Raw genomic sequence first — 12,544 nt, 5'->3', positions numbered from 1 at the left:
GCCATACTGTAACCATTACCCATGAGTCCTTAAATTTTCAAATTGTGTGATTCTCTGCTCATACCTATTTATTTGTACATTTATTGTCTTGGATATGTAAATATAGGATTTCACATATATTTCTTTAAAATTTTATTTGGTCTATTAATACTTTTGAATCTTGATCCATGAATTAACTTTCCTTTTGAGTTGGGATATTGTACAAAATTAATTATACTTTTGTTTTATAATTAGGTTGTTGGCAAGAAAGTTAAATAGGCAAACTAATTTTTAGATACTGTATGCAAAGCTAAGGCTCAGACCTGTGTGCTATATATTAGTCCTGTTCCCTGTTACCGTAAACTTACTGTGGCATATAAATAAATAAATATTTTAAAGATCTGCCTTCTAAATCTTCTGTACACCTGGAGCATTACTTTTTGGCTTTTCTAAGATTCGTTTGCTTCTCCTTCTGTAGATCCAATTTAATTGTATCCTTTTTAGAAAGGTCTTCTTTAACCAGCTCATCCCAAGTAGCCCCCCATAATAACAGGGAGCATTGCTGTTTTATTGCATCATCCAACTGTTCATAGGCATGATTCTTGTTGTTTCTCCTCATATAAAATGTGAGCTCCATGAAGTCAGACTGTGTGACTTAACTCCATATCCCGAGTACCTAACATAGTGCTTTCCACAAGTGGGAACTTAATAGTCGAAGGAATGAGAATAACTTGTACTCCTTTTATACCAACCCTCCAGAGATTCGAGATGTTTGAAGGGTGGCCACACCTCCAGTTGGAAAATCTCTGCTTTGCTTTGATTACCCATTGGTCGGTCACACCTGTGATGATGATCTTTGCATCTTGCTAATTTTTTTCCTCACATTAAAAATAAAACATTTAATTAAAAATTTTCCCCCAGAAGAATTTCCTGAAAGATCTTATCAGTTACTTAGGTACGTGTAAAAATGGATAGATTTCTCATATATGAGAAAAGCCTCTGGTTTGGTAAATAATACCTAATTGGAATTTCCAAGTAGAAGGATCCTAGGTTCAGTAAGAGTATTTATTTCCCTGATATGTGCTTATCATAGTTGGGGTTAAATGCTTGTTCTCTAGGTACTTATATTGGTTCTTATTAGTAAATCATCTCTTTACTAGTTCACACGGAGTCTTATCGCCAGAAAAGACTGTATGAAAGTCACTAGACTGTTTTGTTGTGTGTGTTTTTTTAAATTTATTTTTTATTTTTAAAAATGAGACAGGTGTTAGTATGTTGCCCAGGCTGGTCCCAAACTCCTTGGCTGAAGTGATCCTCCTGCCTTGGCCTTCCAAAGTGCTGGGATTATAGGCATGAACCACCATGCCCAGTAACTAGCCTGTTTCTTGACTCCATCTTTTGAAAAATAGAGCGTTCTTCAAAGCACATTGACATCTCAACAATTAGATTTATATATTCTTTTAGTTTGGTTTAAAATTAACTTTAACATTTTTGTGTTGTAGAGCTAAATGAACTATGTTGTGATATAGAAGCTAGAAGCTTTTTTCAGATTCTGAAAAACCTTTCCATATCCATTTATTCTTAAGTAGAAGTGATCCCTGTTCCCATCTGTTGGTAGACAGAATTGGTGCCATTTTTTCTTCTGACACCATGTATTATATTTGTCTATGAAATTTTGTAATTTGGAAACCCCTACATAAAGAAGCATCTGTATGACTTAATGTGTATTCTAAAAAGAACTGTGGTTATTGATGCATTTAAAAAAACAAGAAAAGTGTTCTTTGTTTTAATGTTTTTTTTTTTTTTCCCTTCCAGAGAATGGACCTTGGAGAATGTCTGAAAGTCCATGACCTGGCTTTAAGAGCGGATTATGAAATTGCATCCAAAGAACAAGATTTTTTCTTTGAACTTGATGTATGTGATTTTGCTTAATGGTTTTTTGTTATCTTTTGCTATAAAACATTTGTGAATATGGATTAATATCTCTTAATAGGAAAAACTTAGCAGTTTATCCTCTGTGGTTATTTGAAGGGTAAGACTCAAGATCATGTACTTTCTTTTTATTTTTTATTATTTATTTATTTATTTATTTTTTAAAGATGGGGTTTCACCATATTGGTCCGGCTGGTCTTGAACTCCCGACCTCAGGTGATCCACGCGCCTTGGCCTCCAAAGTGCTTGGATTACAGGCGTGAGCCACCACGCCCAGCCAAGATCATGTACTTTCTTGACAGCTCTTTTAAAAATATGAGGTGAGGTTGGGCGTGGTGGCTCATGCCTGTAATCCCAGCAATTTGGGAAGCTCAGTCAGGTGGATTCACTGGAGGTCAGGAGTTCAAGACCACCAGACTGACCAACACAGAGCAACCCCGTCTCTAAAATTAAAAAAAAAAAAAAAAATACGAGGCGAGACTGTATTTTAAGAAAATGTGTAAAAGTCAATGATTCATATATTCTTTTGAAAATTAAGCATATTCTTCCCAACGAAGTAGTAACGATTAAGGAAATATCAAGCAAATGTAAGCAACTAATTTCTAGTGTATATTAGGACCTATCTTTAGTAATATATTGAGTTTTTGCATTCTTTTTTTTTTTTTTTGGATACGGAGTTTCGCTTTTATTACCCAGGCTGGAGTGCAATGGCGTGATCTCGGCTCACCGCAACCTCCGCCTCCTGGGTTCAGGCAATTCTCCTGCCTCAGCCTCCTGAGTAGTTGGGATTACAGGCACGCGCCACCATGCCCAGCTAATTTTTTTGTAGTTTTAGTAGAGACGGGGTTTCACCGCGTTGACCCAGGATGGTCTCGATCTCTTGACCTTGTGATCCACCCGCCTCCGCCTCCCAAAGTGCTGGGATTACAGGCGTGAGCCACTGGGCCCGGCCCATTCATATTAATTTTTGTATCCATATATAGATACATATATGTAGTTGACCCTCCCCCCCACACACATATCTGTCATTGAATCTGTAGAAGGAACCAACTGGGCATTGCAAATATTTAGGAGAAAAAATGGATTGTTGCATCTGTACTGGACATGTACAGATTTTGTTGTTATTATTCCCTAAACGTTACAGTATAACTGTTTACATAGCATTTGCATTGTATTAGTATTGTAAGTAATCTGGAGACAATTTAAAGTATATGTGAGGATGTGTAATGGGAGATTATATGCAAATAATGCACCATTTTAGATAAAAGACTGGAATTCTTGGATTTTGGTATCTACTGGGTATTCTGGAACCAATCTCCCAAGATACTGAGGGACGTGCCTGTGTGTGTTTGGGAGATATTAAGGACGATGTTTTTAAAGAAAAACTAAGAAATAGAAGACACCACTTAGATACCTAAAAGAGCCTAAAATGTAACTGTATATTGTTGCTTTTACATGCAAATGGTTGCATAAAAATAGAGAAATATTTTTCGCATATATATAAAGCATAACAATCAGCATTACATAAAACATATTGCTGTGCATAGATCTTGTATGTTTTGTTAGTGAAATAATGTCTTAAATTTGGTTTAGGAGATAAACCAATAAATAGGCCCCCCTGTCATCTGAATATCCAAGAATTTCTGCTAATGAAATGCAATTGTTTTCTGAAATATAATTTACAACAAATTTTCCCTACTTTTTTTGGTGTTTTTTTGGCTTTGTGGAGTATTTTTTTATTTAAATTCTCTGATTTATCAATCTTTAACAAGTGTATAGCCGGGCGCCGTGGCTCATATGCCTGTAATCCCAGGACTTTGGGAGGCTAAGGTGGGTGGATCACCTGAGGTCTGGAGTTCGAGACCAGCCTGGCTAACATGATGAAACCTCATCTCTACTAAAAATACAAAAATTTAGCTGGGCGTGGTGGCGAGTGCCTGTAATCCCAGTTACTTGGGAGGCTGAGGCAGGAGAATCACTTGCACCTGGGAGGCGGAGGTTGCAGTGAACTGAGGTCGTGCCACTGCACTCCAGCCTGGGTGACAGAGCAAGACTCGTCTCAAAAAAGAAAAGAAAATTCTAAAGCAGCATGGAGAATTAAAAGAAAAAAAAGTAAAATGTTCAGAAATACTTATTGTTAGCATTTTGTAGTTTTCCATTTTTTTCTGTCTTTATTTTCTGTTTGTCCATTCAGATCTAGATTTGCAGATTTTCCTGTCTTTTACAAATTGAGATCTTATTTCCTAACACTTGTAATTTGCTCTTTATTTACAAATGAATCCTAAACATTTCTCCATGTCCTCAAGTATTTTTTTTTTTTTTTTGAGACAGAATGTCATTCTGTTGCCCAGGCTGGAATGCAGTGGCATGATCTCAGCTAACTGCAAACTCCACCTCCTAAGTTCAAGCAATTCTCCTGCCTCAGCCTCCCAAGTAGCTGGGATTACAGGTGTGAACCACCACACCTGGCTAGTTCTTGTATTTTTAGTAGAGATGGGGTTTCACCATGTTGGCTAGGGTGGTCTCTAACTCCCGACTTCAGGCAATCTGCCCACTTCGGCCTCCCAAAGTGCTGGAATTACAGGCATGACCCACCGTGCCCGGCCTTTTTTTTTTTTTTTTTTTTAAACGACAGGGTCTCATTCTGTCATCCAGACTGGAGTGTGATGGCACCATTGGGGCTCACTGCAGCCTCAGCCTCCTTGGGCTGAAGTGTTCCTTCTGCCTCAACCTGTTGAGTAGCTGAGACTACAGGTCTGCGCCACCCACCCAGCTAATTTTTGTATTTTCAGTAGAGGCAGGGTTTCGCCAACTTGGCCAGACTGGCCTCGAGCTCCTGGCCTCAAGTGATCTGCCTGCCTTGGTGTGCTAAAATGCCCGGATTACTGATGTGAGCTACCATGCCCCACCATGGTAACATTTTAAAAACAAAGTGTAATTTTTGTGTGAGGATATTTCTGAATAAAGTTGGCTTTCTGATAGTAATTGTCTTTAATTAAACTTTGTAGGCCATGGATCATCTGCAGTCATTCATTGCAGATTGTGATCGTAGAACAGAGGTGGCCAAGAAAAGATTAGCAGAAACCCAAGAAGAGATCAGTGCTGAAGTAGCAGCAAAGGTAAGAATTTAAATCATTTCATTAGCACTAAGTATTGTTTTGACTCACTCCTTTTATTTAACTTTTTATTTTGAAATAATTAGATTTGCAAGAGATTGCAAAGATATTAGAAGGAATTCTGTATGCTTTCTCTTGTCTGCCTCAACATTAACATCTTACACAATATGTAATATCAAAGAAATTGACATTGGTCTAATCCTTATATTTTATTCAGATTTTGCTAGTTATGCATGTATTTATTTGTGTATGAATGTCTGTGTGTATAGCTCTGTGTAGTTTTGTTTTTGTCACCCAGGCTGGAGTGCAGTGGTGCAGTCTTGGCTTGCTGCAGTTTCCACCTCCTGGGCTTAAGCAATTCTGGTGCTTTACCCTCCTGAGTAGCTGGGATTACAGGCATGCATCACCATGCCCAGCTAATTTTTTGTATTTTTAGTAGAGATAGGGTTTTGCCATGTTGGCCAGGCTGGTCTCAAACTTCTGGCCTCAAGTGACCCACCCACCTCAGCCTCCCAAAGTGCTGGGATTACAGGCTTGAGCCGTCACACCTGACCAGGTCTCTGCTGGTTTAATCACACGTGTAATTACAACCACAGTTAGGAAACTTAACTATAACATTGCCACAAGACCCCCTCATGTTACCTCTTTTATAGCTACATCCGTCTTTCCCCCCAGCATCTCTACCCTTGGCAACTGCTAATCTGTTCTCTCTCTCTGTAGTTGTTATTTCAAGGAGTGTTACGTAAATGAAATCCTATGTACGCTTTTGAGATTTGGCCTTTTTCATGCTATATAATTTCCTTGAGATTCATGCAAATTGTGTGTATCAGTAGTTCATTCCTTTTTATTTCTCCGTTGTATAGATATACCACAGTATTTTTATTTGCTTGTAAAAGCAAATGTTAAATGTCATATTTCACTTGTAAATTATAACCACAGTATCACATACATAAAGCTAACAGTAATTTTCTAATGTATCCAGTATATGTTTATTTTTCTTACAGAGTCGATTTATTAGAATTCAAACAAGGTTTTATATATTGCATTTCGTTGATGACTTACTACTTTATGACATAATTCTATTTCATTCAGTATAATCTAGTGTGTTTTACGAAAATGCAGAATGGGAGAAGAAGAACTACACAGGTGGAGTTTAGATGATAGTATTAAAATATGGTGTTCAGATATGTATAAATATAAATTAAAATAGATATCTATGTTTGAGAAAGGGTTACTTTTAGTCAACCTTTTCTGAAAAGTTCTCTGAAGATGGGGACTGGTAAGATGGGCATCCTGAAGTAGAAAGGATCTAGTATTTCGTGGTTGGAAGAGATCCATAAGTGCTTGGTAGGGCCCAAGCTGTATTGGTTGTATTGGTTATCCATCACTACACAAATGCTGTATAACAAACCACCTCAAAGCTCAGTGACTTAAAACAGTAAATACTCATTTAGCCTATGACTCTACAGTCCATGATTTAGGCTGAACTTGACTGAGTGTTATTCTTGTCTCAGCTGGGCTTACTCACATCCCTTGCAGTCAGCTGGAGGATGCAAAGCCATGCCCAGCCAGCTAGCCTGGCCATGTTCTCATGGTGGTGGCAGAGGTGCAGAAGCATCAAGCCCCATCACACAGGCCTCTCCTTTGGTCATGTTTGCTGCCACTCTGGTAGCCAAAGCAAGCTCATGGCCAGATTCAGATTCAGAGTGTGATGGTACACAATTACATGGTCAAGGGCATGGTTACAGGGAAGAATGAAGAGTTTTGGACAACAGTGTAGTCATTCAATGACATATTTAAAGGAAAATACCATTGGTATAGAGGGAGGATAGTGATAATAGAATTATAAATCTCATTGAGGAAAGAAATATCTTGGGTTGAAGGAGACTTGAGAGGTAAAGATTATTAAGTAAACTGGTTTGTTGGGACTGGGTACCCATACCAAACCAAAATATTTAGCTGGGCTGAGTGGCTTATACCTGTAATCCCAGCACTTTGGGAGGCCAAGGCGGGCAGATCACGAGGTCAGGAGTTCGAGACCAGCCTGGTCAACATGATGAAATCCTGTCTCTGCTAAAACTGCAAAATTAGTCGGGCATGGTGGTGTACCCCTGTAATCCCAGCTACTGGGGAGGCTGAGGCAGGAGAATCCCTTGAACCTAGGAGGTGGAAGTTGTAGTGAACTGAAATCGTGCCACTGCACTCTAGCCTGGGCAACAGAGCTAGACTCCATCTCAAAAACAACAATAACAAGAAAAAAATTAAACCTCCTTTACTAACATAATTAGCCACACAGCAAAGACTTTGTGGCCAAAATAATAATTATGTATATGTTTCATGTGCCATTACAACAGTAAAAATGAACTAAGTTGGTAGGATGATGAGGGTGATGAAGAAGAATGTATTCTTTCCCAAGGGAAGAGTTAATCCTGATGGAAAGCTAAAGACTAATAGAGTGGAGTTGCCATCCTAGTAGTTGAAAATCAGCAAGGTGTGTGCAGTGTACATAGAAGACATATTTTCTCATTTTTCACAGCTTTGTGGGATAGGTGCTTTCTGTACTTCTCAGATGAGGAAATGGATTCAGGTATAAGTAATATAGCCAAAATTACATAGATAGTAATTGGTTTAGTGATAAGTCACTGTTGGACTCTGGAGGTTGATCCCCCAATTCATTTCTTTAACTCATATTTGAGCCTAGGCTATTTGCTGAGCACTAGAGATAAAAAGAGGAGAAATACAGATAGCTGTCCTTAAAGTAGTATATTTATGAAAGGAATTGTCAAAAAAGATACAAAAGTGACACAAAGGAGAAGGTAGGGCACATCTTTGCTTATGTGTTTAAGTGGGGCTGGGATGTGGTGAATGTTCAGGAATGCTTTACAGAAATGGCCCTTGAGTTGGATCTTGTTGAATGAGTGAACATTCACTAGGAAGCTAGGAGAGGTGAGCGATGCCATCCCAGAAAGAAGAGTATATGTAAAGTCACAGAGGTGCAAAACAATAGGGTAAGTTTAGGAAATTATAGATTATGTTGTAAGGTGGGGGTGTAGCAAGAGATGATTTAGAAAAGTACAAAGGGCCAGATCATGGAAGAAAAGGTATTTTACACTAGGAATACACTACCTAACCGGAGGACAGAAAGTGATATTGGGACCAGTAGTAGCACTGACTTTATTGAGGTAAGGCAGGCAGGCTCAGAACATCCTGATGTCTCACTAGTTCATTTGGGATATGCACAAGGAGCATTTTTTAAACTCATATGGCTTCAGATAACAAGTTTTTTCTCAGCAGTTCTGAAATACTTTGAAGTTAAAAATTCATTCTCTTGTTTATTCATGATCTTCTTTTTTATTTCTTTTTAGGCAGAACGTGTTCATGAGTTAAATGAAGAAATTGGTAAATTGTTAGCCAAGGTGGAACAACTAGGAGCTGAAGGGAATGTGGAGGAATCCCAGAAAGTAATGGATGAAGTGGAGAAAGCACGGGCAAAGAAAAGAGAAGCAGAGGTAAATTCTTAATAGTAGTAGATGAATTCTGTTTAATTTGTCAAGACTAAAAAAAGTAGTAAATGAAACTTTAGTATCTGTGCTTCTTTAAGAACATGTATTTAAATGGAAATTATTGGATAGTTATTAAAGAGAATTTGAACTAAAAGAAAAAAAAACATGGAAAAAGCTGGTTGTGATGGTGTGTGCCTGTGATCCCAGCTACTAGGCAGGCTGAGGTGGATTGCTTGAGTCCAGTTCAAGTCCAGCCTTCTTTCTTTATCTTGTGGTGTTAGCTACTGTTTTCCAGACTAGAGGGGAAAGGCGTGATAGAGGGAAGCCATTGTAGTACCTCCTCCAGCATCTTACCATTACACTGCCTTAACATTAGTGTTGATTTTCAGCAGAGAAGGATGGCAAGAATTAGAAGAGGGAGAAGGAAAGGAAAAACTACCATTGTTTCTCACAGGACCAGTGCGATAATGATGGCCCTGAGACATCAAGAAAATATTACAGTCAATAGACTATTCTCTTCTTTTGAAGAAAGAGAAAGGACCTAACATGTTAGATGTTTTTCACAGAAAGGAGAGAGTGGAAGGAAAACCTATTAATGAGAGAGTATCTTCCTCCCCAGCCATTTTTAATAACTTACTTACATAATGACTTTGCCTTTGGTTTGGTATCAGGGTAATGCCAATCCAGAAAATGAGTTGGGAAATGTTTTATCTCTTCTGAAAGTCTTTTTCTAGAATTGGCATCATTTCTTCCTTTAAATGTTTGATAGAATTCACCAGTCAAGCCACTTAGAAGTGGGGTTTTCTTGTGGGAAATTGTGTTACTTAAGAGTTAAATTCTTGGCCAGGTAGGGTGGCTCACGCCTGGAATCCTAGCACTTTGGGAGGCTGGAGTGGGTGGATCGCCTGAGGTCGGGAGTTCAGGACTAGCCTGGCCAACATGGTGAAACCCCACCTCTAATAAAAATAAAAAATTAGCCAGGCATGGTGGCGGGTGCCTGTAATCCCAGCCACTCGGGAGGCTGAGACAGGAGAATCGCTTGAACCCAGGAGGTGGGGGTTGCAGTGAGCCAAGATCGCACCATTGCACTCTAGCCTGGGCAACAAGAGTGAAATTCTGTCTCAAAAGAAAAAAATTCGTTAGTAATAAGAGACACTCTGTTTTTGGTTTGTTTTTGAGATAGAGTCTCACTCTGTTTCTTTTTTTAATTTTAATTTTTATTTTTAAAACCAGAACATTTATTGCGTTACTAATCTGTGAAATTCTTAAGATGAACTGGATGCCACAACAGCTGCCCTCTTGGGTTTAGGTGTTGTTCCTTCACGGAATCCATGCCTGAATCTGCGGTATACAATTTTTAGGTGCCTCATTCGACCAGTCCTGGTGGTATTTCGTCTTTTAGCCTTGGCACTCCAGTTATACTTTCTCTTGCACTTGGCGGAGTAGCCACATTTGCTGCAGGTCAACTTCTGAAGGTGGTAGGCCTTAGAGCCATAGCGGCGGCACAACGTGTGCGTCTTATTACGACGCTTCCCCAACGATGACGTTCCCTTCGTCATCCTGCTTCTGCGACCAGGACCAGAAAGTGAGTCTCACTCTGTTTCTAAGGCTGGAGTGCAGTGGCACGATCTCAGCTCACTGAAACCTCTGCCTACCTGGTTCAAGCGATTCTCCTCCCTCAGCCTACCCAGTAGCTGGGACTATAGGCACCCGCCACCACAGTTGCCTAATTTTTTGTATTTTTAGTAGAGACAGGGTTTTGTCATGTTGTTGGCCAGGCTGGTCTTGAACTACTGACCTCAGGTGATCTGCTGGCCTCAGCCTCCCAGAGGGCTGGGATTGCAGGCGTGAGTCACTGTGCCTGGCTTGTTTTTTTTTTTTTCTTTCTATTTTTTTTTTTTTTTTTTTTGGGATGGAGTTTCGCTCTTGTTACCCAGGCTGGAGTGCAAATGGCGCGATCTCGGCTCACCGCAACCTCCGCCTCCCGGGTTCAGGCAATTCTCCTGCCTCAGCCTCCTGAGTAGCTGGAATTACAGGCACGCGCCACCATGCCCAGCTAATTTTTTGTATTTTTAGTAGAGATGGGGTTTCACCATGTTGACTAGGATGGTCTCGATCTGTTGACCTTGTGATCCACCCGCCTCGGCCTCCCAAAGTGCTGGGATTACAGGCTTGAGCCACCGCGCCCGGCCTTTTCTTTCTATTTTTAAATAACTTTTGGAAATTTGTCTTTCACAAAAGTCAAGTTGTATTTATTGCTATAAAGTTGTTCATAGTGTTCTCTTTTTATATCTGTAGAATCTGTTTGCAATTGGTGTCTTCTCCTTTCTTGATTGATCTAGCTGGTCAGTTTTATTTTTCTTTTCAAAAAACCAGTCTTCTGATTTTGTTTTTTTTTCTTGTTTGTTTTCTATTTCATTGATTTCTATTTACGTTTATTATTTCTTTCCTTATACTTCAGTGGAGAGAGGTCCTGAGGACAATGGATGGAGATAAAGGGAAATCCATAATTTGCATAACAAAATAGCCATGCTTTTCTGTATTCCTTTTTTTTTTTTTTTTTTTTGGGAGACCCAGTCTGGAGTTCGGTGGCATCATTTCATGTCACTGGAACCTCCGCCTCACAGGTTCAAGCAATTCTGCTGCCTCAGCCTTCCGAGTAGCTGGGATTACAGGCACGCACCATCATGCCCGTGCAATTTTTTTTTTTTTTTGTTTTTTTTTGGGACGGAGTTTCGCTCTTGTTACCCAGGCTGGAGTGCAATGGCGCGATCTCGGCTCACCGCAACCTCCGCCTCCTGGGTTCAGGCAATTCTCCTGCCTCAGCCTCCTGAGTAGCTGGGATTACAGGCATGTGCCACCATGCCCAGCTAATTTTTTTTTGTATTTTTAGTAGAGACGGGGTTTCACCGTGTTGACCAGGATGGTCTCGATCTCTTGACCTCGTGATCCACCCACCTCGGCCTCCCAAAGTAATTTTTTTAATCTTTAGTAGAGATGGGGTTTCACCATGTTGTCCAGGCTGGTCTTGAACTCCTGACTTCATGTGATCTGCCTGCCTCAGCCTCCCAAAGTGCTGGGATTACAGGCATGAGCCACCATGCCCGGCTGCTTTTGTGTATTCTTTAGAAAACACTTTTGGTATGAGCATAGTATATTTTATTTAACTGTGTGACTTTTAGTGAGATTTATATGGTCATTTTTTTCTCACTTTTGTTTAGGAAGTTTATCGGAATTCTATGCCAGCTTCGAGTTTTCAGCAGCAGAAACTTCGAGTCTGTGAAGTCTGCTCTGCCTATTTAGGACTTCATGATAATGACAGAAGACTGGCTGATCATTTTGGGGGTAAACTGCACCTGGGATTTATTGAAATAAGAGAGAAGCTTGAAGAATTAAAGGTATATTGGTAAAATAGTCCTCACTTTATCCTCCTTACCCTCTTGTTCTTTTGATCTGTATTATCTTTTTGTTTAATATTCTTGACTATCGTTCAGTAATATATAGTATCTAATGATTAATACTGAACAGTGTAGGATTATAGATGAAATTCAAGTTGGTTTAATGGATGCTGTCTGACGAGCAGACTTTTAAATATTATCCTGCTATTTTGGGAGTTACCATTTTATGTTAGCTGTGACACTGAGTTAGGAATCTTTCAAACTAGTTTCTAATACAGAGTCCCATAAAATTTCATTGTTCTCATTCTTTTCAATAAGGTCAATAATGTAATTTTTTTTTTTTTTTTTTTTTTTTTTTTTGAGACAGAGTGTTTTTCTGTTGCCCAGGCTGGAGTGTAATGGTGCAATCTTGGCTCACTGCAACCTCCACCTCCTGGGTTAAAGCAGTTCTCATGCCCAGCATCCCAAGTTGCTACGATTAACAGGCACATGCCACCATGCCTGGCTAATTTTTGTATTTTTAGTAGAGATGGGGCTTTATCATATTGGCCAGGCTGGCCTCAAACTCCTGACCTTGTGATCTGCCTGCCTTGATCTCCCAAAGTGCTGGGATTAT

At 39.6% G+C, this 12,544-nt stretch overlaps 1 protein-coding gene and 1 pseudogene across 10 annotated transcripts in view; one reads left to right on the top strand and one right to left on the bottom strand.

The window, feature by feature from the left end:
• LOC116550087 (putative RNA-binding protein Luc7-like 2) overlaps nt 1-12,544 on the top strand; it is a 64,049-nt gene that overhangs the window by 35,400 nt on the left and 16,105 nt on the right. For all 10 annotated transcript variants that reach the window (XM_032275833.1, XM_032275837.1, XM_032275832.1 and 7 more), the window contains 4 exons: nt 1,795-1,893; nt 4,920-5,030; nt 8,393-8,536; nt 11,752-11,928. In XM_032275833.1, coding sequence (XP_032131724.1) covers nt 1,795-1,893; nt 4,920-5,030; nt 8,393-8,536; nt 11,752-11,928 — 531 coding nt within the window. The remainder of the gene's footprint in view (nt 1-1,794; nt 1,894-4,919; nt 5,031-8,392; nt 8,537-11,751; nt 11,929-12,544) is intronic.
• On the bottom strand, nt 9,745-10,127 carry LOC116550089 (annotated as a pseudogene).

This window comes from Sapajus apella, unplaced genomic scaffold, assembly GCF_009761245.1.
Source record: "Sapajus apella isolate SASKATOON/1434 unplaced genomic scaffold, GSC_monkey_1.0 scaffold7, whole genome shotgun sequence".
Classification (NCBI taxonomy): domain Eukaryota; kingdom Metazoa; phylum Chordata; class Mammalia; order Primates; family Cebidae; genus Sapajus; species Sapajus apella.
Note: the sequence above shows the minus strand (reverse complement) of the source record. Positions and strands in the feature narration are given on the sequence as shown.